The 23,683-nt window shown below is 34.7% G+C and overlaps 1 protein-coding gene across 1 annotated transcript in view; it reads right to left on the bottom strand.

The window, feature by feature from the left end:
* Positions 1-23,683, bottom strand: part of SOX5 (SRY-box transcription factor 5) — a 404,989-nt gene that overhangs the window by 39,463 nt on the left and 341,843 nt on the right. The window contains exon 10 of the mRNA XM_082742456.1: positions 4,326-4,503. Coding sequence (XP_082598582.1) covers positions 4,326-4,503 — 178 coding nt within the window. The remainder of the gene's footprint in view (positions 1-4,325; positions 4,504-23,683) is intronic.

Genomic DNA, 23,683 nt, shown 5'->3' with positions numbered 1-23,683 from the left:
TAGAGAAGACCTTTAATACCCATTTATTCAATGAATGAGTGAAAGGCTAGATAAATGACTGAGAAGACCATCTATCGTGGAAAGCCCACCAATCAATAAGCAACAACTGAAAAGGGAGTATGCCAACTAGAGACCACGAATCCTCTGGCCTCAACCTCCACTGGCTTTGAGTTTGGGCAAGTTACTAGGTCTTCATGCATAGTCATTTCCTTGAAATTGAAACAGAGGAAATAAACAGAGAGTCACAGAACTGTCTACCCTGTGACAGGAACTTACTTAGAATCCCTGGGTAAGCACTAAGCCTCCTTAGGCCCTGGCTACTTATCTGTAAAATAACAAGTTTTGACTGGATGATATGAATATCAGCTCTATCTGGTTTAGGGTCTATGATTCTAAAATTAGCTTCAGTGAGAGAGAGATTAAAAATGCCTCGACAAATGTCATAAGTATTATACATATGTACAGTGGAGGTGAAAAAGGCCGATGAAAGATAACATTTGGTCAGAAGATTTTAAACTTATCTATCATTCTTCTGAACTATTCATACCTTGTAAGGATTCCCTTTCTTTTGGAGCAACCTACCCTGTGCATACCATATCAAAGGCATTCTTACAGAATACAGTGTAATATTGGTCACCCACCTCAAAAACTCACTTTCTATATTTGTAGCTAATAGATATATAGCAAAGAGCCCATGTCATTAATGATAACTTAAGTTATCTCTTCGTTCACAGTTTTCCTTGGTTTATTAATGGCATAACACATTAATTCTTCTTTCAGGGCTGACCTTTACAACACCATTAATGTGCACAGCTTTTATCCAGCTACATTATTACTCATTACAGTTTCAGCTTTCAACATCTGCATTTGCTGAAAAGAGAAAAGTAAATTGTAGCAGCCTCAAATCCTTGGAAACTATGAGGGATGTGTGGATATGGATGTGGTGAAGGGATTTTTCAGGGGGGGAAAAAAACCCAAAAAACTAAGGGAAGTTTTAGTAGTGGAGAAAGTCAGATGATAAATGTCATTAAATAGATTCATACATTCTTGCCTTTTGAAAATATTTTGTCATACTTAATCTCTGGAATGCTGAAGTAAAAAATCCTCATATGATAAAATGCAAATCTATCCGTTATTTTGTTAAATATTCTGGTTCTGGTGACATTACAAAAGTAGCTCATAGACCAGCACTGTGATATTTATGAGCCTTCATTTCTATTATGGAAGTGAATCGTTCTTGCCAAATAAAATATTTTTTCTTTTACATACTTAGGACATGAAAGCAAGTCTTATCTTGGAGTCCATTTAGGATGTGGAGGGGAGTAACTGAGTTAGGCTGTAACAGAGTGGTGCATAATGATAAAAAATGGACATGTACCCCAACTTTTTTCAAACTTCTCAAAACTTAAGTTTTCACAGTGTCTGCTCTCACTGCTGTCCCACTGCCCCAGACTGGCTTCTTGTTGGCAAATAATATGAAATTCTGCTCTGTGGAGATTGAAGCATTTGAAATACATTCCTTCATCTTTTTTTTTTTTTAATCCATCCCACAATTTCTCTGTAACTTTATCCCTTTTTTCCCTTTGTTTTGTTCAGTCTCAGAAAAGAGAGGGGCTTTGTTCCTTCCAAGGTTAATCCTTTCTCATGATCTCTTGTCTTGTTCCATCTTCATCCGTGCTCTCTTCCATATCTTTATCTGTCTCTGACTCTTCTTCCCCTTGACTACATCTATATCTATCTATACACACACACACACACACACACACATATATATATACACACACATTTATATTTATATATATGAATGATTGCCCTATTTTAAAGCCTGTCTCTACATAGTCCTTTTAAAATAATCACTTCTCAACACCAGGCTTACAAAAAGACTGGTCTATAGATCAGCTGCATTTTCTCTCCTCACAGTCTTGAAATCATTGAGATTGAAATTCTGTTAAGGCATTCTCCTAAAACTTCTCTATCAGAGTTTACATCTCCATGAGCGCCAGCTAAATCACAAGGTTTTTCTTTTTCATTTTTTAACTTTTCTGCCAAATGGGACATCATTAAATAACCTTATGATTTTTTGAAACTTCTATTTTTCCTAGGCTAGCATGACAGTGTCCTATCTTCATTCTTATTCTAACACAGTCGCTTGCTCTTTATCAGTTCCCCCCTAAAAAAGTGTGCTGGTTTTAAAATGTGCCCAATGACACTTTGATATTCCCCATCCCTGCCCTTGTGATTCTCTTACAACGAAGAGAATAAAGGTAGACTTTCAAGACTAGGTCATAAAGGGCACTGTGGCTGTCTCTTTGCTCTCTCCTCTTGGAGCACCCACTCTTGGGAAAGTTAGTTTCCATGCAAGGAGCAGCCCTATGGAAAGACTCACAAGGGAAGGAATCGACCCTCTAGCCAAGAACCATGTGAGTGAGACATCTTGAAAAAGGAGCATCTATCCCTAGTAAAAGTCCATAGAGGACTATGGCCATGCCTAACACATTGATTGTAACCATGAGGCCTTAAGCCAGAACTACTCAGCTAAGCTGCTTCCAAATTCTGACCCTTAGAACCTGGTGAGATAATGAATGTTGGTTATCTTAAGCTCTGAGTATTAGGTTAATTTGCTATGCAGTAACAGATAACTAATACAGTAGGCGATACTTGTGATTCTTTATCCCACTTCTCTTCTTACTATGCACACTCTTTTTTGCTGAACTTCCTTTTTTTTTTTTAGAGGTGCATATATCTTTCCATTTTCTTAATTCTTTTAATAGTAGTATAGCTAACACACAGTATCATATTAGTTTCAATATGGTGATTTAATAATTCTATACTTAATTTCAATACAGTGCTTTAATAGTTCTATACAGGACTCTGTGTTCATTGTGATAAGTGTACTCTTAATCCCCTTATTTCATATGTAATTCTACATCTAAAATGCTAGCACCTTTTTACATATCAGACTTATGTTTATAGTTTCCTCCTGAGGATCTCTACCTAAATGGCTCCTTGTTTTTCAATGCCTACTACATTTTTATATCTATGTCTTCCAAATCTGCTTCCACTCTGGTCTTCTCTTTCACAGTTAAGGGAGGAATTATCCTTCTTATTTTACGAATTCAAAATCCTATACTCCTCTGTGTCCAACTTGAACTACACCGGGTAGACTCTATTGAGGATAGGTTATATTAAGTTTTCTCTACTAATAATATCTCTTCAATCTATTCCTTCCTTTGCTTTATCATTGCTTATTTCTATTTCATGTAACTAACTCTTGTCCTACACTAAAACAATGGTTTCCCTGATTCCTATTTCTTCCTGTTGCCAATACGCTTCTTTCTTAAAGTTCTGATCAGATTGCTGTCTGGAGAAAAAGTAAAAATTTCTTAGGATAGCATTCAGTCAGATTCCATCTGCTCCTTTCAGTTTTAGCCCTGATCACTTTTCACTACACATTCATTCTATATTCTAGCCAAATCAGTGCATTTCTCAAAAATATGCTATTTTACTCTGGGTTTTTTCTTAAAGGCTAAATGCCTAGGACTATCTCTCTTCCTCAAGATTCCACTTGAATTAGGTTATCCCCAACTTAACTTTCCTTGATCCTTACCAAATAAAATCCAACACTCTTCTTTTTGATTACCAGGTGGTATCTATGCTCTGAAATGGCGCTTACTACGGCTGACTAGCACTATAAGAGGGATGACTTTTCCCCTAACTAAATCCTGAGCTCCTTGAAGGGCTTATCTGTGCTAGCCTCCTTATAACTCTATGCAAATGATAAACATCAATAAAGGTAAATTGAAGTAAGTGTTCACAGTCTAATTTATGTGTTACTGAAGTAAAAATTATTGGAATTTTTTAAAAATTAGCTTATAGGAGCATTTTCTAGTGTTTACCAAAATGACAATTATGGAAAAACGAAGCTATGTAATTTTTATAATACTTTGGTGTATTCAAGTAAATCTCAAGCAGTATAGAACTGAACAAACTTCATATCCTAGCAGGTGACTATTGATCTAAGTAGAATGTATTTTATCATATGTACAGTTTGTACACATCACAAAAAAAAATGGAAATATATAAGAACATCTGTCACATCAACAAACATAACCAGTTCAATTAGCTTTTCAGGAGGACACTGTAACTTGGACTTCAGTTGTAAATTTCATTTGCATGTTTAAAACACACCTATGCGGTTCATCAAATTGAAACTCTCCTATGGAACTAAAACCATGCACAGGGTATGCGTGATTTGCCGTTAAAAGATGATTTCATTCAATTGCCATAAACAGAAAATCAGCAAGAACAAAAGAAACAGAACTTACCTATTGTGCTAACTCTGGCTGAAGGACTAGCTAATGCTGCTGGGACAGAGGCTTTGAGGGGGCCTGCCCCACTGTTTATTCTCAGAGCTGGCATATGGGGAGAGGTGGGTGATGTGGGTGATTTGCCATCAGAGGTCTTGGGTTTAGCTGATAGGTTCAGTGGCTGTGCCACTTCATCCTGCAATGTGATCATTAGAACATGAGCTGTGATAAGGCAAGGCTGATCAAAAATGCCTAGAAAAACACAGGTATATAGCCTGTCATTTCCCATCAAATTACTCTACCAATCAGCGAACTTAACATTCAACCTATACATTACAGTGTTGGTTAGCTGTCAACAATGTCACTTTTAACTACATATTATGAAAAACCTTTAGTATAAGAGAAAGTACACGTGCACTCAACTATCCAGAAAGTATATAACTGATGTCATGTCTAAGAAATAGTCTTAAGCTATTCCTTGTGCTATTCAGTTCTATTGAGAGACCATTACATAATTCATATGAAATTATGATGTAGGTAGCCTTTGTTCAACCTCCGAAGAACAGGGGTTGAGTCCCAAGCACCTTTGTATCCTGGTGCTTAGCCAGAGTACCTGGAACATCAATGATAGAGGAATTAAATGGTGTGTACCTCTGATCAGAACTTCTCTCCAGATTTAAATACAAAAAAAAAAGAAGGAAACTTTCTAACTTTCTCAGAAAATAATCTTTATCCTAAGTTTCACACACAGTTTTGGACTTGATCTAAAAGTAAAAATAAACATAACCGACATTATACCAATATGTACTATTTATTTATATGCGAATATACATATACTTACTTAGCGTTTTGTTCTAAATACTTAGCATTTTGTTCTAAATACTTAGCATTTTGTTTTCAAATCTAGATTTGTTTTCCAGATTTTCCGCAATGTATATCACAATCAATACATTGTGGTGTGAAGATCTATCTGTGGTTAATCAGCACATATGGTGAGTTCCAACTGTTCAATACCTCAATAGGTCAAGTTTATGTAGTTTACATTTTATTTATACTTTCTATATTAGCCCTTGTGTAATTTCATACATAAAATTTATGTATACAATTATCCTTAAAGTTTCTACCACATCATTTATTAGAATCAGATAATATTAACATTACATCACTTTTTTCATCACAAACTGAGAAATGTGTTTTTTGTGCTCTAAAATTAAAATATTGTGTCATATGTTAAACCTTATTGTTCAAAATATCTACGATTTTATAAAGTATTATTGTAGAATAAAAATATAGCTTCCACTTAGTTACTGTTCTACCTTCACGAGTTAAGAGCATAAATATCTACCAGTAGTAGGTGGATAACCTGATGAAAGGGGGACATTTTAGATTCAAATGGTGTAATCTGATGGCATGGAAATGTATATCAATGTGCACAAAATTTTATATATATATCTACCAAAAACCATTGAAATCAATCACTTTATAAAAATGGTAAAGTGGCATAATAAGATATCTATTCAAAGTTTATATATATTTTTTTGTCTTTTGTACCTTTGGCACAAAGTTTATATTTTTAAAGTGGTTTATTGTTATTAAATTCCATGGTTGGCTGCACTTAGGAAACATAGGAACAAAGCAGAAGAAATTACTCTTTAACACTTTATGTTCTTTAGTTCTGTTTTCTGTTTCAGAAAAAAAAAATAGCTATTTGAAAAATCTATGAGAATTCAAATGGTAATCTGGGATTGCATTAGATGTCTAGTAAGTTGATAACCATCATACCAAATTTATAAGGATTCATAGTCTTGGAAGAAAGGAAGGTAAGCTAATTCCACAACTGGTTCACTGTGTAAGAAAAGTTTACTTTAGCATTTTTAAAAACTGCAGGGGCAAAACTATTCCCTAGAATAATTAGGTTGAGCTGGTGAGCCATAATCCTTATCTATCCGAAACCCAGAAGTCTTGTGCCCTTTTCCCTCTTATACCACAGTACGGATGGGTAATTCGCAAATTCGATCTTTGGATCAGAACCATCAGCACCACCTGGGAACTTATTAGAAAAGCAAATTCACTATTTTAGAAATTTTGGAGGTGGGTTCTGAACGCAATCTGTTTTAAAAAGCATTCCCAGGAGATTCTGATGCAGACTAACATTTGAGAACCACCACCATATACAATATAAAGGGAGAAAAACTTTTTAACCAATGATTAAGCTTCAAAACCTTAAAAAAATAAAAAGCTTCTTCAATGTAAGGAAGTAGCATTAAAAAATACATAACGTTGGGGCGCCTGGGTGGCACAGTTGGTTAAGCATCTGACTCTTGATTTCGGTTCTGGTCATGATTTCATGGATCATGAAACTGAGACCTATGTCCTATTCAGCTCAGCATCTCCACTCCTTCTGTCTCTCTTTCTGGACCTCCCCGGCTCTTGCTCACCTGTGAGCTCTCTCTCTCTCCCTCTCTCTCAAATACATAAATCTTAAAAAAAAAAAAAAAAACTAAAAGCATAATGTTATCTCAATCTTTAATATTTTTCAAAATGTAATGTATGCTAATAATAACAAATGAAAGCATACATATGCATAATAAACTAAATGCTATTGACATTCGGTAGGCTACTAAAGATGAGGATCCAGATTTTCTTCCTGTTAATTCAGCCTAAATAGCCAGTCAGATAGTTGTTTTACTGACTGTTTATTATGTAGCCGTAAATATTCTAGACCCTTCTTCCATCAATTGTACCTGCTTACTACTTCGTGTACGAAACTATCGGCTTTTGTTACAACAGTCTGAAAACTTCGTTGGTCTGTATTTGACAACTCTTGTCAAAGTTTTGAGGGGAAACTTGGAGAAATTAAGGTGGTTGTTTCACTTGACTGTGCAGAAAAGAAAGGAAGGAATATATTCCCAGAGTTGCAGGAGGAGAGATTTATGAGTGCAGAGGAAATAGAGCGTGAGTGTGTATGTGTAAGGGGAATAATGGTGTTGACGAAGATGATGCAGATGTAGGTGCTGATGGGACATGAAGCATATGAAATGTCATGTGCTTAGCTTTAAGCACTAAGAACTATTACATGCACGTACTGAAAAATGACTACCCAAAGCATTTATTACAGCAAGAGACCCACTGGAACTCTTAATATTCTCCTCCATTCAAGGCAGCACAGATGTCTGAAAGCCAAAAAGTGCAAAGCCCTAAGGACGTAATAGAGGTTGACAGTTCCCAAGTTGATAGAAATGTCATTCAAAATTGCCCTTTCGTTCCCTTTCATTGTGTGACCAGGCTAATGGTATATTAATAAGAACCCACATGCTTGATCCTTATAGTGGTAACTATATAAATAATTTTGACCCATTATATGATATTATTTCACCATTTGGTTCTTCTAATAATTTACTACTGAGCTACTATACCAAATACCTATTATTTATCAAGAATACAAAAATTACACTAGTTTTCCCATTTCATATTAATTATTTTTCATTTGACTAGATGAAAAATTTAAAACCCTAACTATAAAATGAAAGTGGGCTATTTATTTATGACCTGCATTCTCATAATCACAAATATGTGTAATAAATGCCAAGGTAAAGTTTTTCCCCTAAAGATTTTTAAGAACTTATTTAGGAGAAATTTGAAAGCTTAGCAAGATTAAATGCTACTCTTACAAATAAAGCAGGCATTTTAAAATTAATTAATTAATTATAAATAAGTAACTTAATTAATTAAGTAAATAATTTTACATAAAATATTTAAGTAATTTTTAAGGTCAAGAAGACACTGGAAAAATAGCATTTCTCTGAAGTACACCATAAAGCAATAAGGAAAGTAATTTCTTTTTAATTACTTGTCCAATCATTAAAGGATGCTGTCATTTGAAAATTTTTAAAATAGCTTATTTCATAATTAGTTAATGTATACACAAAGTGATAGTTAAGAAGAATCTTTTGTATCTGTTGAATAATTCCAAAGTTGATCTGCTAACCTAGTATAAATACAAGGTCAACATTTACACTTCAACTTAATTATTTAAGTTTTAACTAATAGGCTATCACTTATATTTATAGAATTCATTATAATATTTCAAATCATTTATTTAATCTTCAATTCTATGAAATAACTAATAATCTCAGGAGGGCAACTAAAATTCACAAAGTTCTAAAGAAACTCAGGTTGTTGGACCCAACATATGATATTCTGTTTAGTTATGTGACAAATTTAATCTTAAATTGAAAAAGACATTCATGCAATGGAATTTCTGAAGTTCAGACTTAACCATATAATTTTTCACATAAAAAAGCCACATAAAGGGCAATACATGTTCAATAAAATGAAGAAATACACACATTCACTATTTATATACTAGCTTAAAAATTAAGGCACAAATATTGATTTATTTTGGAGATTTTGTTGTGTATGTGTGCTTCTCTGTTCTCTATACTACATAGCATCAGAAAGGTCCTTTGGAAGTGCTAAAGAGCTATTAAATTAGGTTATTCTTTTGAGAAAAATACAAGGGTCTGTGTACAGTGTGTCAGAAAATACAATAATTTGTATAATAATGTGTAAGAGAATAATATTTCATATATACATATGACACATATCATATATATATATACACACACAAGTTTTAGGAACCTACTTATGATCATAACTTCTCCTAACAGAGTCTTGTCTAATCTTAGTTGTCTGGGATAGAATGTAAAACAAGTATCATCTAAACAAACATACAGTTTCAGGCATATTCCACTTACTTCTAGCTACTACAACTTGTCTAAAAGCAAACATTTCACTTAACATCAACTTGTGGTCATGGTAATAGAAATATTGCAGAGGTGTAATGAATTTGTGTCCTAGCCAATGAAAAGAAATACCCCACACAGATAAATACTAAATTTGGATGAAGAAAATTATTTGACATAAACGTATAGACTTAGATGCACTGGAGAAATACAGCTGTCATCACAAAGTGAGTTATTCCACATAAACTTAACAAAAACATATAAATTTAAAATATATTTTACTTAGATGATTTTCAAATAATAGGTTTATTCCAGGAAAAACATGTTAGTCTAACATAATCATATAATATTTTTTTTTAATTTTTTTTTTATTTTTTAAGATTTTATTTATTCATTTAACAGACGGAAATCACAAGTAGGTGGAGAGGCAGGCAGAGAGAGAGAGAGGAGGAAGCAGGCTCCCCGCCGAGCAGAGAGCCCGATGCGGGGCTTGATCCCAGGATCCTGGGACCATGACCTGAGCTGAAGGCAGAGGCCTCAACCCACTGAGCCACCCAGGCGCCCCAATCGTATAATATTCTTAATTTTTAATGTGCAAAGACCAAATCGCTCATAGAAATCAAACAATTTATCAAAGAAAAATCATTCTCCAGAATCCTGGGGGTTTAGTTCTCTCTCCCCACTCCTTAGCCTTTCTTCATATATATATATATATAGCATATATATATGCTAAGGAATTTCAATAGAGAACTAGAAAATAGGAATACCAGCATCCTAAGGAAATCTACTCCTTTCTGTCTCCTTATCCTTCACAACAGAGATTATATCCACACGCAAGATCTTGGACTACAAGGTGAACCACCAAGAATGAGCAGATGATTATATCCTCCGTATACTTGTGAATAAAAATTACACCTTTATTTATATCTTTAATCATTCTCATTATCAAAATTTTTCTTTAAATAGTTACCTAAAGTCATTATTGAAAATCAAATCTTTATTTGGTAGTTAACAAATTTAAAGCATTCTAAAGGCAACGGGCAAGAACATATATATTTATGCAATTGTCCATTCATTCATTCATTCTTTATTGAATGAAATTTTAACTATTTATTACTTGCTATTACATGTTGGGCATTTAGAAAAATGCAAATCACCTGACATCGAGGCCTGTGGCTTTGAGGCTTTGGTTTTGCATGGTACAGTAATAAAGGAGCAAAGAATGTATTTATTTTGTATTTAAGCCTGCAGTGAAGATGTATGTGGCATTGTTTTTTCTTTAAACTGAATGATTGAAGGACAATTTAATTTGTCTATGTATTTAAATATATTCTTTCATTTAGAAATATGATTTGATTCCTAAATAGCCATACAATGATCGAATTAAAAATAAGGAATTTCAGGCTACTTCCTCTGCACAATTTGAAAACTGATTGGCCCATATTTTATCACAAATACTTATGTGAAGTAAGCAGCAATAATAACATATGGGGAAGAGTAAAGGATTCATAAAACATGCTGCAAAATTGATCCGCTGGTTGCTCTTAACCTCTCTGATGAAATAACCGTATCTAACAGGGAAGTGGACTGCAGGGTAAGTTGGATAATGTGCATTGTATCTGCACCTCTTTTCTCTAACTTGACTTTGCACGCATTGTCTATTCCTATTGTTCAGTGCGGGAACCCTCTTTCACCTTCAAATAAGGCATTTCTTTCTACAGTTCAGTAGAGATTGACTAGAGAGAAAAACAACACCAAACTAAAACAAAACAAAACAATCTTTTTGGAGACCAAAAGTCCCTGACCTTTCTTTCATGAATTTAGAGCAGAAAAGGTTTGCACGTATCCACAAGAGTCAAAGTAATAAAAGAAAAAAAAAAAAAAAAAAAACTAACCAAACATCTTAAATGATTTTCCTAGCCCCCGAAGAATCAGAGATCCTACTCATGGGGCTACACCCACTCCATACTTTATTAGTAGGTTCTTGGTGCCTCAAAAATCAAGTCTGTCATAAAGAACACATGGTCCTGAGGCCCCTTTCATGAACAAATGTTTGCTTTTGCTCTTACAAATTGCAAGATGCCTTGTTAACCACACCGATAGAGCTCTGGGAATTCTTTGATAGGTATGCTTTTGCCGTGCTTGTGCTACCATTAGACAGGACTGCCATTTAAATCCAAGTCTTAAGTTATGCAGCTGAGGGTAATGTATTCAGCTTCTCATTTAGCTTGCTTCTTTTAAAAGAGGGCACTAGGAGTGTAGTTGGGGGACGTTTGCTTCATTGTGATAATTTCATATTGTTTTTACATTTAAATTGTTGGCCTTTAATTAACTTACAGGTATTCACAGTCTTCATCATTTAATTTAACATGCTCCCTGCTCCTTCTCCCTTAACATTTTAGTCGAGCATTTTCCTTGTTTTTTGCTTTTGGTGATTTAATGCCTCTAAAATGTCAATTATATCCACAAACGCACACATACAGAGTTGAACACAAATAGAGCAAAGAACAGAGAGCGTGGCTTGTGGAATATCAATAATATTCACATCCTTTTTTTCATTAAAAAATTTCTTTGAAACACCTAAGCCAAATGATGCCATCCTTTCTACACAGAATGTTCTTCTGTGGTAGCCGGCCTCCAAGATGGCCCACCAATATTTCTTGCCTCCTGGCATTTATGTCCCTGAGTATCTCTGACCCTTCCCATCCCCCCACCTCCTTGCCACACCTCCCACAAGAAATAGGACTGACCTACATTACCAAGAAGGTACTGCAGAAAGGACAGTTTGACTCCTGGTGCTAGGTCATAAAAGACATTGTAGCCTCTACTTCCCTCTTTTTTGGATCAGTCGCTCTGGGGTATGGTTTCCTCAATCTTAGCACCACTGACATTTTGGCTGAATAATTCTTTGTTGTGAACGACTATCCCGGGCCCTGAGGGATGTCTAGTAGTATTCCCCACCTCTACCTCTAGATGCTTGTAGAACTCCTGCTCTGGCTGCAGCAAGCAAAACTGTCTCCAGACGCTGCCAAATGTTTCCTGGAGGACAAAACCATCCCTGGAGGGAGCCACCTGCCATGCACGTCATGAGGACACTCAAAGGCCCATGAGAGTTCCACCTGGTAGGGACCCGCAGGCCTCTCGCCAACCACCAAGATGTGATTTGTTAGGCAAGCGCATGAGCGGATTTGGAAGTGGATATACCAAGCATCTGTCATGCTTTCATGAGATGGCAACCCCATGTGACAGACTCTTAGCCAGGTCCCTCCAGGTAGGCTGCTCTCGGACTTCTGACCTGCTGAAATCCTGTGAGATAAGGGTTCACTCTTTACCGTCAAAATTGTGCATTATTTTGTTAGACGGAGATAACGTGTCTATCCTCCCTGACAAGAAGTGCAGCCAACACTTGTTAAATTCTTCCATGATTCCAAAGCATTTTTCACCACCACTTCATTTTGACGCATGGAAAAATACTTGTTTCTCATTCCTCAACCATAATATATGAGACCATTTCATGAATCTCCCTCAGTTTTACTTATTTACTTTGCAGAGCTACATGTCATTCCTTTTTTTTTTTCTTTCCAACCCTTTTAATATTCTCTCTCACATTTATAACTTAGCTTTTGAAGCTTCCTTTAATTTTAGATTAACTATCTATCTAACCTCTTCTTTGTATTTTCAAAATGTGCTAAAAATAGACTGTATGAATACAATTTCTATATATTTACTTAGAAGAATGTCCTGTGAGAAGACCTTTAGCTCACAACACCAAATGAAAACCCACTCACAATCTACAGAGTAGATTTAATTTTTTCAAATGCAGAGTACATTTGAAAAGAGGAAGAAGAGTAGGAATAAGAGTGTCAGGAATAATATTTGATGAGAACAGTTACAACATGAGCCAGTATAAAATGTATGGTATTTCAGATTCAACTTTGTTTAACCTCTGGTCCCTAGACATCTTCAAATTCCTAATAATAATGGTTATTTTGTCCTCTGGTGTTCCTTACGTCAGGATGATTGCTATTATCTTTTCAAATGATTAATAGTTCTTCTACCAAGAGGCTAAAAGAAAGCATAAAGCAGTAAGATTTGATGTTAACAAATCTGAGAATTGTTAACTGTAACTTAACTAATAAGAAGAACTGGTGTTAACAGTTCTTCTGTTATTATTCTTATTAACCTCTAAATGTAAACTTCCAAAAGCTATTTAGAAATACTTCAGAGAAATTGAAGAGTCGGTCACTCCATGTACAGAAAGAACATAATGTTTTCTTGGCACCACCTGATCAGTCCTTAAACACAGAACTAAAAACCATTTGTCATGTTACTTTCCTGTTAGTTTCCCTTGAAGATATGTGAAAAAGAATTAATCAAGACTACAAGACTATCAAATGATGGAATGGATTCACAAAAACTAAAGCAGGAGCCTTCGGAGCAATATAGACTTAAACTCCAAGAAAACAGAAGCCACACTGGTCAGATTCCACTACCACCAGCATTCGGGGGGCAGCACCTCTACCTGAGCCTGAACCTACAAAATGAGCATCACGACCTCTCTGCCTGAATATACCAGAGGAAGTAGGGTCAAAAGGACAGCACAACAATGTAAACACCACCAACACAGACGGGCACCAACTCTCCGTTCCCTCTCATTCCACTTGGAGGCCTATTATTTACAGGGGAAGAAACTGGAAGAGTGAGTGGATCTTGGAAGAAAATGAACAAAATTAAATGCTTTGGAAGATCCACATTGGGGAGGGTATGTGCTTGGGTGAGTGCTGTGAAGTGTGTAAACCTGGTGATTCACAGACCTGTACCCCTGGGGATAAAAATATATGTTTATAAAAAATAAAAAATTAAAAAAAATATCTGTGGTTCTTTAGGGGCTTCGGTTTTTTAATAGATCCTAAGGAAAGTCTGATCTGGTTATAAACAGATAAAGCATCTTTAGATGGCCATCCTTGGAGAAGAGGAAAAAGAAAGAGCAGGCATAATCCTGCATACGTCACTTAAGAGTAACTCTCATTTAATTAAATAAAAACCTCATTTTCAATGCCTACATATATGCAGGTACAGGCTCTGCAGGGCACAAATCCTCCATCGGCTGGTAGACCCACGACTACCACATAATTATTAATGATAGTTGTGACAGTTAACCTGTGCTCTGTATCTATTTGGGAGACTTGAGTAAGGACCAAATTGTCTAAAGCATAGAACCTTGGGGAAGGATGCACCCGTGTGTGTGTGTGTGTGTGTGTGTGTGTGTGCACGTGTGCATGTAGGTGTGCACGCATGTGTATAATGGATTTGAGGGTGAATGAGACATAAAGCAAGAAAGTTAGGGAAGACTAAGGCAGCACTCTACTACTAACAAAGCGCTGTATTTCATTTTATTTCATTGGTTGTTTTCTTGAAATGTTGATTGCAAAACTAATCAGAGTTTAAATACTTTAAGGCTTTTTTCTTTAAAGGGATGTTTATGGATGATCTAAACACTCAGCCTTAACAGCAACAACCTTCTTGATGGCAGGCATTACTATATTAATTGTTTTTATCACCCATATATGGCCTCGAGTAGAAAAAATACTAAATATTAACTACTAAATCTTAATTACATGGAGAGTTAAGATTAATTAATGACAATCTCCTGATAATTTCTTTCTTCAATTTTTTTGTTTTTCATAAAGCATTTTAAAATTGTCACATGAAGTGTTTTAGCTGTCACTTTGGCCAGTGAATGATAGGAACACATACAATACTGTAACGTGTCCCTCCACATTTAAATCTCTTCAAATGAATTCTTCTCACTATTGGAATTTCGTAGTTCTTCCCAGTCTCCAGAGTTTTGCTCCCTTTTCTTCTTGCTTTCCCCTAGAGTTGAAGGGGTGACAGCCCTGGGAGGTCCTGCTTTTCTAGTTAGAGATGTCAGCTAACAGAGCCCTTGTCAGGCTCTCCCGAACAACAGGCTGCCTATTAGCCTAACTTGAAACTTTACTAGGTAGCAACATCTTAAGCGAAAACTCTTTCCATGCCACTCACTGCAGATGGAGAAAGAGGGACAGTCACTGAAGACAAAGGGAGAAGTCCAAAGATAAGCCAGCAAAGACAAACTTCGAATGCAAAACTCTCTTCTCTCACTCCCACTTGCTTTAACAGACTGATTCTCACCCTTCAGATTAAGGGCAGTATTGGCGATTTTCCTTACTGTAGAGAATTAGAAGATGTCCCATTTGCCCTGGTCTCGCTTTTTTTTTTTTTTTTTTCTCATATGGTAGGGTTATTCTTTAATTTGTTCCAGAAGTATCTTTTAGGCACTATTCCCAACAGGGCTAGCCATGGGAAAGGAAGCATTTATATATTCCAGTTGGTGAAGCAATATACAGACACTAAGTGATAAAACAGTTTAAGGCTATGGAAGTTGGTATGAAATTTTAAAACTTAAATATCATTGTGATTAATCTAAAAGATTGTCATGAAGGAAGTTCTGAAAAAAAAAATGTATTTCATTTAGTCTGGATGATTTAGACCAAGAGTCACTGTGATTGATTTACTATCCTAGAACTGGGATTTGGATTTTAAATCTTAGATGCTTACTTTAAATGCAATTTTTAAAACGTTCTATAAGGTTTTAATTCCCATATCCTTGGATCCTCACATCACCTTTTCTGAAAACACAATAAAGGTATCAAGGGCATGAGCTCTTGGAATATTAGGTCCTATAAAATTTGCTATTTAGGATTAAAAGATTTTTTACTAGAAATAAAGGTCGTTTTCCCTTTCCGAAAATATTAATCAAAAGCAATTATTTTCCAATTATGATCAACTAAAAGTGTTTTTCCTTTCTCCTCTCATAACTAACCTATTAGAGAATGAATAAAAGAAAAGTCATAGTGTATGTCTCATTGAATACAGGAATTATGCAACTTTCACCTGGGAACTTCTATTTACTCTAAAAGAAATGCTGATTTTATCATAAAGAGATCTAGTTTCCCAAGAAGAAATAAGTGTTTACAGTCCTATATACTATTTGCTACATTAATATTTGGGAGAAGTCAGTTAAAAATTACAAAACATATAAAAGTACATCTAATAAGTTTAATAAGCTAAATATTAAGACACTTTAAAAATAATTTGAATACTTCTATATCTGTTCACCTTAATGCTGATTTTCTAACACTGTTCACTTTACTTCCTGACATCTAAATAACTTTAATAGTTATAAAGTATCCTTATACATTTTGTCTTATTTTAGTAACACAGCAACAGAGTAAGATATCATCAATCTCACTTCACAGATAAGGAAACTGACATTAGAGATATTTAAGAATTTGTCAATGGTCATAACTTTAGTAAGCTTGGGACCTGAACCCAAGTCACGGGTTCACTCAGGCCTAAGCAAGTTTCCAGAGCTGCCCCTCTGCCATCTAAATGTCATCAGGGTAAAGGATGGTTGGCAGTAATTTCTCTGAAGAATCAAACTAACAACTGAAATCCTGTATTTTCTTCTTTATTCTGAAGAAATCGTTATACTCCATTACAATAGGGACCATGCAGAGCTCAATTTAGGTAATATCAGTCTGAACCCTTGCAAAATGTTTCTAATACCAAATCATAAAATATTTTACCAAAGCAGCTACAAGTAAATTCCAAATGTATTCATCTCACTAAAGTATATCATAAAAGAGTAACTATTTGAAGTAAATGTATAAGCACCCTCAACACTATTATTTGATACCTATTTTGTTTCGACAAAAAACACATGTCCATTTATGTACATCCAAATGGTGTCCAATCATGTAGAAAGGAACTAATACTGCAAGCAATGAAGAAGAGGAGAGAAAAGACCTTTAGCCCACCTACCAGCTTGACCAAAGGCTATGAATCCATCCCAGGTTTATTTCAAATGAGTTGTGTCAAAGGTTACCCACAGGCCATTTTATAGTGATTTATAGCCAATGTCTGCAAATCTCCTTTTATTTTAATGATAACCTCAATAGAGTCATTAAGACATTCTTTGTCTTCATGGCAGTGACCAAAAGGGAGCTGCTGTCTTTAAAGAATTTTAAGGGGTGATAACTATTTATATAGAGTGTCAGTTAAAGCCAGTTTTTATGTTGCGCTTTAAAGGCAAAATATTTTTTTTCTCAATGTATTGAAGATGCTTAGTTGGTTATATATTCTGCCTATTGCTTTGTAATATTAAATTCAAGGTATAGGCCAAAGAAAATTCAATAAAGATGAAAAGGCTTAGAATTGAGCATCAGGTAAGAGTCTGATTTTAATTATAATGATCTCAAATATGTATTAAAGCTCTCACAGCATAATGATTCTTAAGTGTCTGTATTGAGTTAAGCATGTCATGAAGCATGAAGAATTGCAAGATTGATTTATCAGATATTCATTTAAGAAATAGGCAATTAAAATAATTAATGTGTAGTGAAACTCAGCTGTAATGCCTCATGTTTAATTTTTCCCAACCCATAACATTAAAAGAATAATACATTTCACAGTCTGGATGGCATAAAAGATTTTATAGAGCAACTGTAATGATATCATTACATAAGAGTTTTGATCCTATCTTCTAGACAGAACTAAGGAGAAAGAATAAGTGCCTTTATTTTAGATTTGACCTTATTTTAAATGTTGCTTTGGGTCATGAGATCGCCAAATAAAATGAATGAATATTCTTGATTCTTGTAGTAAGGGATGAAATACACATACGTATACATTGATAGGTTTATACAGAGAGAAAATAAACTCATATATGATCATGTATATAGGTGCAATATTTCTCTGCCATATTTAAGCTAGTTTGGCATAAAAGAGAAACAGAATGATAAAGAGAGAAAACAAAATAATCTTCCTGCCTAAAACTTCACTTGAACTGTCAATTAAATAATATAACAAAACTAGCCAATACTAGTATAAGCCTGTGCCTTTCATTCTAGCATCCACTTAATTCTTTGGGGTCTTCAGGGAGACCATTCACTGGAAGACGTATTCCTACCAAACAAACCTGTGATGCTAGTATATAAACCAGAATGCCAATTAATTAATTTATACCTGGCTAGAATATTGTTGAATTTTTGCTGAAAAAGCAAATTTAACAATGAGAATCGAGCCAGAAAGGAGGAGATAGTGGGTGCATCATTTAGACCATAGAAAGGACATAGTAAAGGATTATGCATACTTCAACTACAGATGATAACTCTCCAATGATCAGAAGGTCCCCATTTCCTATATGCAGTGTTTCCCAACTAGACTGATGGGATTAAACAATGACAAATTTTATTTTACAAATTTAGGTTCCATAATCTTTCTGTGTAGGCAGTCTTTCTACATAATACAATTAACTCTGTTAATTCCTACATGCCTTTGTATAGGCTGTTTCCTTCAAAAACCTAAGTGGCACCTCTTCTGGAAGATGTGCCCTCATGCTCTTATTTTTCCCCAGGTTGTGCCGGAAACTTTCCCCTCTACTTCCCTGTTACTCTTTGAACAGTACTTAGCCCGTAGCATTTTAATCGTTAAGTTTGTTCATTTTCCCCTTTACACTCTATGGGGTGTTAATTACTGTTCTTTTGGTTCTACCATACTATCTGGTATATCATATGTGCTCAAAAACTGTACTGAATAAACCTCAGTAAATGTTCTAAAAGTTACTTCTAAAAGTGACTCTAGAAACCTCACCTATGAATAACGTAGCCATTATGCACCTTTTTAAAAAAAATCATATAAATCAGCGAAGAAACATACAGATTTGTTTCAAGCAAACTGTAAAGTCGATTGCTTAGAAAATGTCTTTTTCCAAAGGAAAATATTCTCATTCCTATTTTTTCAGTAGAAGATATCTCATGTAAATTAAATCATATTTTATTAACTACATGTATTAAGTGGATCTTGTTTTTTAAAATAGGGTTCAAGTACATTTTGAAAGAATATGTCAAGACCTTTCTTAAATATTTTTTATCTAATTAAATCTCCAGTATTTTATATAAGTCCAGAATTCTAGAAAATAATGTAGTTACAACAAAAGGCCCAAAAGTTAATGTGACAATAGCTAAAAAACATTTTCTGAACTAAAAAAAAATCCTTATACAGACACATTCTCTTAGATCATGTGGTATTAATAATTTAACTGCAAAAGTAGCTATAAGTGAAAATTACATCACTGTGATAACCATGGCTTAAATTCATATTATTAAGATTGTGTTGTATAATATAAACATGTAATCTAGTAAACATTTATTGAGTGGATATTATGCACCAGCTTCTTAAAATTCAATGGATGAAGGAAGTGTATCTAATATGATCAATCTCATGAAATTGATTTTTTTCTCCCATTATTTTATTGAAAGTCTATAAATTATAGCCCCAGATATAACAGACCAGAATTCTAGCTCAGTGCCACTCTAGGAAAGCTAATAGAAAGAATCCAAGCAAAACCAAACAAAAATTACCCAGTGGTTCTCTTAAAATTGGATCAGAATTATCGTTTTTTTAGATAGGTGACAGCACTATTTACATGAAAACTGGCACTAAAAATTCCACCAGCTGACCCAAAATTCTTGTCTTGCCCTGTATTTATATAGGATTGACCTGAATATTGAGCTCCTGCTGACTTAAAATGAAACTTTGATCCTTAAAAGAGTTACATGGAGAAGTATAGAAAACACAAATCTGTACTTATTTAAGGACATTCCTATTGCTGTCATAATGCTTTTATACATACTTCACAACAGAATATTTTTCTTATGTTATTTTAAGTGCTACTGGAAATACCACAAGAGAAAAATTTTTGCAGTATTTCATCCTTTCTATTTTTGGTTTCAATTTCTTTTTCTCCTATTTATGAAATATCTACGCTGCCAAAAGTCATCAAAATTGTACAACAAACCACAACAGCTCAAATTATATAATGAACTAGAAAAAGTAAGATTCCTTGGTTATTGAAAGGCCCAATTTAAATGAAGTCTCATACAGAATCTCAGTACTGAAAATTGGTCTTGCAAAGAAATACAACAGAGTTTTAATAAAAAAAAATATATTTTGTGGTTTTACAGAACTGTATTTTCTGGTATTGGCAAACGGTTTGGGGGAAAATGAATTTTTATTTATTTGATTATACATTTTTTGCCTTCATATTATTTTGGTATTTTAAGACCTGTAAAATGAAAATTGTGGTTTTTATTTTTTCTAAATTTAGAGATCTCAACTCTTTCCTTTTGAAAAACAAATGTCATAAAGGGTAGGTTTTTAACTGTAAGGTTCTGAAAAAGGCACTCAATGGAATCAGCTAGCCTGTGGTTAGAAGTCAAGGGCTAAAGCTGTGGGATATTCCAGCTGTAAGTCGTGCAGTTCGTAAGGAGGAGTATGTAGTTCTCAGATGCATCTAAGAAACAATATCTGCTAGGATATTGCTAGGGCACATTGCTCCTATGAGAACTTTAGGCTACCATACGATTCAGGTTAAGGGGAGCTGGTCGCTGTATGTGACATTTAGGCACCTGCATTTGGAGGCATGCTCCCTTCTAAGCCGCACTCTGTTAAACAAGTCCATAGCAATACTGCATACTCCGGGCCAGTAAGAATGCTCTTTCTAAATGTAATATTTCTAAGATTCAATTTTCCGTGAGAAAAACTCTTGTGCAAAATGGAAAAAATTTCAAATACATTTTCAAGTAAAAAGGAGTCATAAAATTATTCCCTAGGTCCAAAACCAAGAGCTATTCTACATGTTGAATGCTATTCTGTGTCTCTGATGTCCTCAAATGTTAAGATACATAAGGTAAGGAATACATGCTGTGAATTCCCCTGATCATATTAAGCAACCGTTAAATAACTCATGGTCAATGTAAACAATACCACTCATTGTGCACCTGTTGAAGACTTTTTTTCCCACATTTAATACTAATCAACTCACCAAGTTTCTAGTCTTTGTTTAAAAAGCTGTAATTAGGGGTGCCTGGGTGGCTCACTGGGTTAAAGACTCTGCCTTCAGCTTAGGTCATGATCTCAGGGTCCTAGGATCGAGCCCCGCATCTGGCTCTCCACTCAGCGGGGAGACTGCTTCCCTTCCTCTCTCTCTCTGCCTGCCTCTCTGCCTACTTGTGATCTCTGTCTATCAAATAAATAAATAAAATCTTTAAAAAAAAGCTGTAATAAAGTATAAATAACTATGTTTTTCTGCTGATTATTGCCAGTACAGAGATGATAGAGAATTTCATTATCTTATAACTTTTTGGATAGGCTCTGGATTAAAATAGTCTCTATTTCTTGTTAGGTAAAGTTAAGGCTGCTTCCATGTCATATGTGCATGAAAAAAATGGGAAAATAGGTGTAACTAAAAAAGAATCTCACTTTATAGAATATAATCCAATAATACAGATGATGAGTAGAACTCTGTATATAAACTCACTCTCAGTAAAATGAATAGAATTTGAAGTGCATGTAAAGTGCAAGTAAATGTGCATGCTTAAATAAACCATAAAATAATTTTTACTAAGAATTTTTACTAAGAAAATAAATCACATTATTGACAGAAGTTTTACGTAAACTTTATAGAATTTTTTTTAAGTTGGCAGCGCGGCATGTTTACCTGACGAGTGGGATTTTAATGAAGTTTTTGACGACAGAAGGGAAGGAAGGAAGAGGGGAAGAAAGACAGGGAGAGAGGAAGGGAGGGAAACAAGGAAAGAGAGAGGGATTTTCAAAAGAAGTTGTCCTCTCAAAAATACTCAATTCAGGAGATGACAGGTTTAACTTAATGATGAAAATGATGCTATTCATAATTTAAAAATACTCATTTATAGTTATACTCATTTATAGTTCTTTTAAGACTGTAACACACAAAAAAAGATTGTAGCACATTTTTCACTGATTTTTTTAAAGCTAGCTAAAAGTCTGCTGCATTTGGCAGATCTGTTGAAATCATACTGGGTTATGAAGTGTTGGGTAAAGATCAAAAATTTTTAAAAATATCAAAAGCAAAAATTAGATTAATTAGAAATTAAGGTCTGTTTTCCTATGTGGCTTATTAATGTGATCAAAGACATTAAGTAAAACAAGAGTTCCATAACTTATGATCACTAGTAAATAGTAATTATAATTTTTAAGGTGACGACATTTGAATCCATGCTCATGTGTTAGTACCAAAATAACACTCCAAAAATTCAACCTTGCAATTTGCTTCATGTAGGTGGTGACAGGCACTATTAAGGGTGTTTGTTTTCTGACATTCCTAATGAAAAACACCCTGATAAAGTAAGCGAATCTGAAGAAAACCCAGGAAATATTTTAGGTTAAACCTACATTCCTGGCACTTGCTGCCTTTAACAGACTATACATAACTGTCTTTTTCCCATCCATATCCCTCACCATATACCTAACTATATATTCCGTGCTCCATGAGGGCAGAGATCTGTCTACACTATGTGCCAGTATCCTCAGGTTCTAGGACTCTGACTGACACATCATAGGCAATTAATAGACATTTGTCAACTTGAAGTGTCTTGTCTCTCCAGTGGCAAGGTTCAATATATGTCATTAAGGCTCAAATTCCACAGTATTTCTAGGGAGGTATTGTAGAGATGCTTAGCCTATAAATTAATTAGCCCAAGGGATAAAAGAAAAAAAAAATTCCTTTGCCTCAAAAATATAGTACCCTAAGAAAGGGAGACAATAAGTAGGTAATTACAATTTACAGATTAATAAATGGTATGGTCAATAGAGAACCTATTATTTCTCTCTAAATTGAATGCACTTAAAATATAGTTTAAACTCCTTAACAAGAAGTCCTATGTGATCTGGTCTTTTTCATTCTCAACCTCATTTCTTATCATTCTCCCTCAAGTTCACTGCATTCTAGCTACTCCAGCCTATTTTCCAAGCCCCGAATTTATCAAACTCACTCACATATTAGGATCTTTGCAGCTGCTGTTTCTCCTGTTTGGAATAGTTTTCCCCCAGACCTTTGCAGGTACTTTTCTTTTCATGTTTTAGGTCTCAGACAAGATTTGCTTTATATCTCTGTCTCAAGAAGATTTCCTTGCTTATCCCCAGGAATTTTATCTTATACTATGTTTTATTTTTTTCACAGCACTTAACAATATATGAAATGGTCTATTTGTTTAATTGCTCCCATTTTGTCTGTTCCTCTTAGAGTGCAAGATCTTAAGAGGACAAACTGTTTTGTTTACAGCTCTCAGGGGTAGTTCTATAGCCCTGAATTGAACTTGACACACAATAGGCATGAATTTAATACTTGCTGAATCAGTGAATGATAGATGTTAACTACTATACAACACTGAAAAGGACCAGTCCTTTAAGAATGAGAAAAGAACAGAGCTAAGATAGGAAACAGTTCCATGGGATACTGTTTGGGCTCCTGATTAAACCAAACCTGAAGTCAGAATAATTTTTCTATATAATATGAGTGAATACATTTCCTTTTCATGTGAACTTACTTGTAACTGAAACAGTACTAACAAATATAACTGTCGTTCAGTGAAACCACAAGCTGCATCCCTGGAAAGCTGATTACAATTCTTTTTAAATAAGAGTATTGCGACATTAGGAGTTACGCTGAATAAAATAATGCCACCTTATGGAGAGGTGGCAAAGTGACCT

The sequence above is a fragment of the Mustela nivalis genome (assembly GCF_964662115.1).
Source record: "Mustela nivalis genome assembly, chromosome: 7".
In the NCBI taxonomy this organism is placed as follows: Eukaryota; Metazoa; Chordata; class Mammalia; order Carnivora; family Mustelidae; genus Mustela; species Mustela nivalis.
This window is presented reverse-complemented; position numbering and strand designations above follow the sequence as displayed.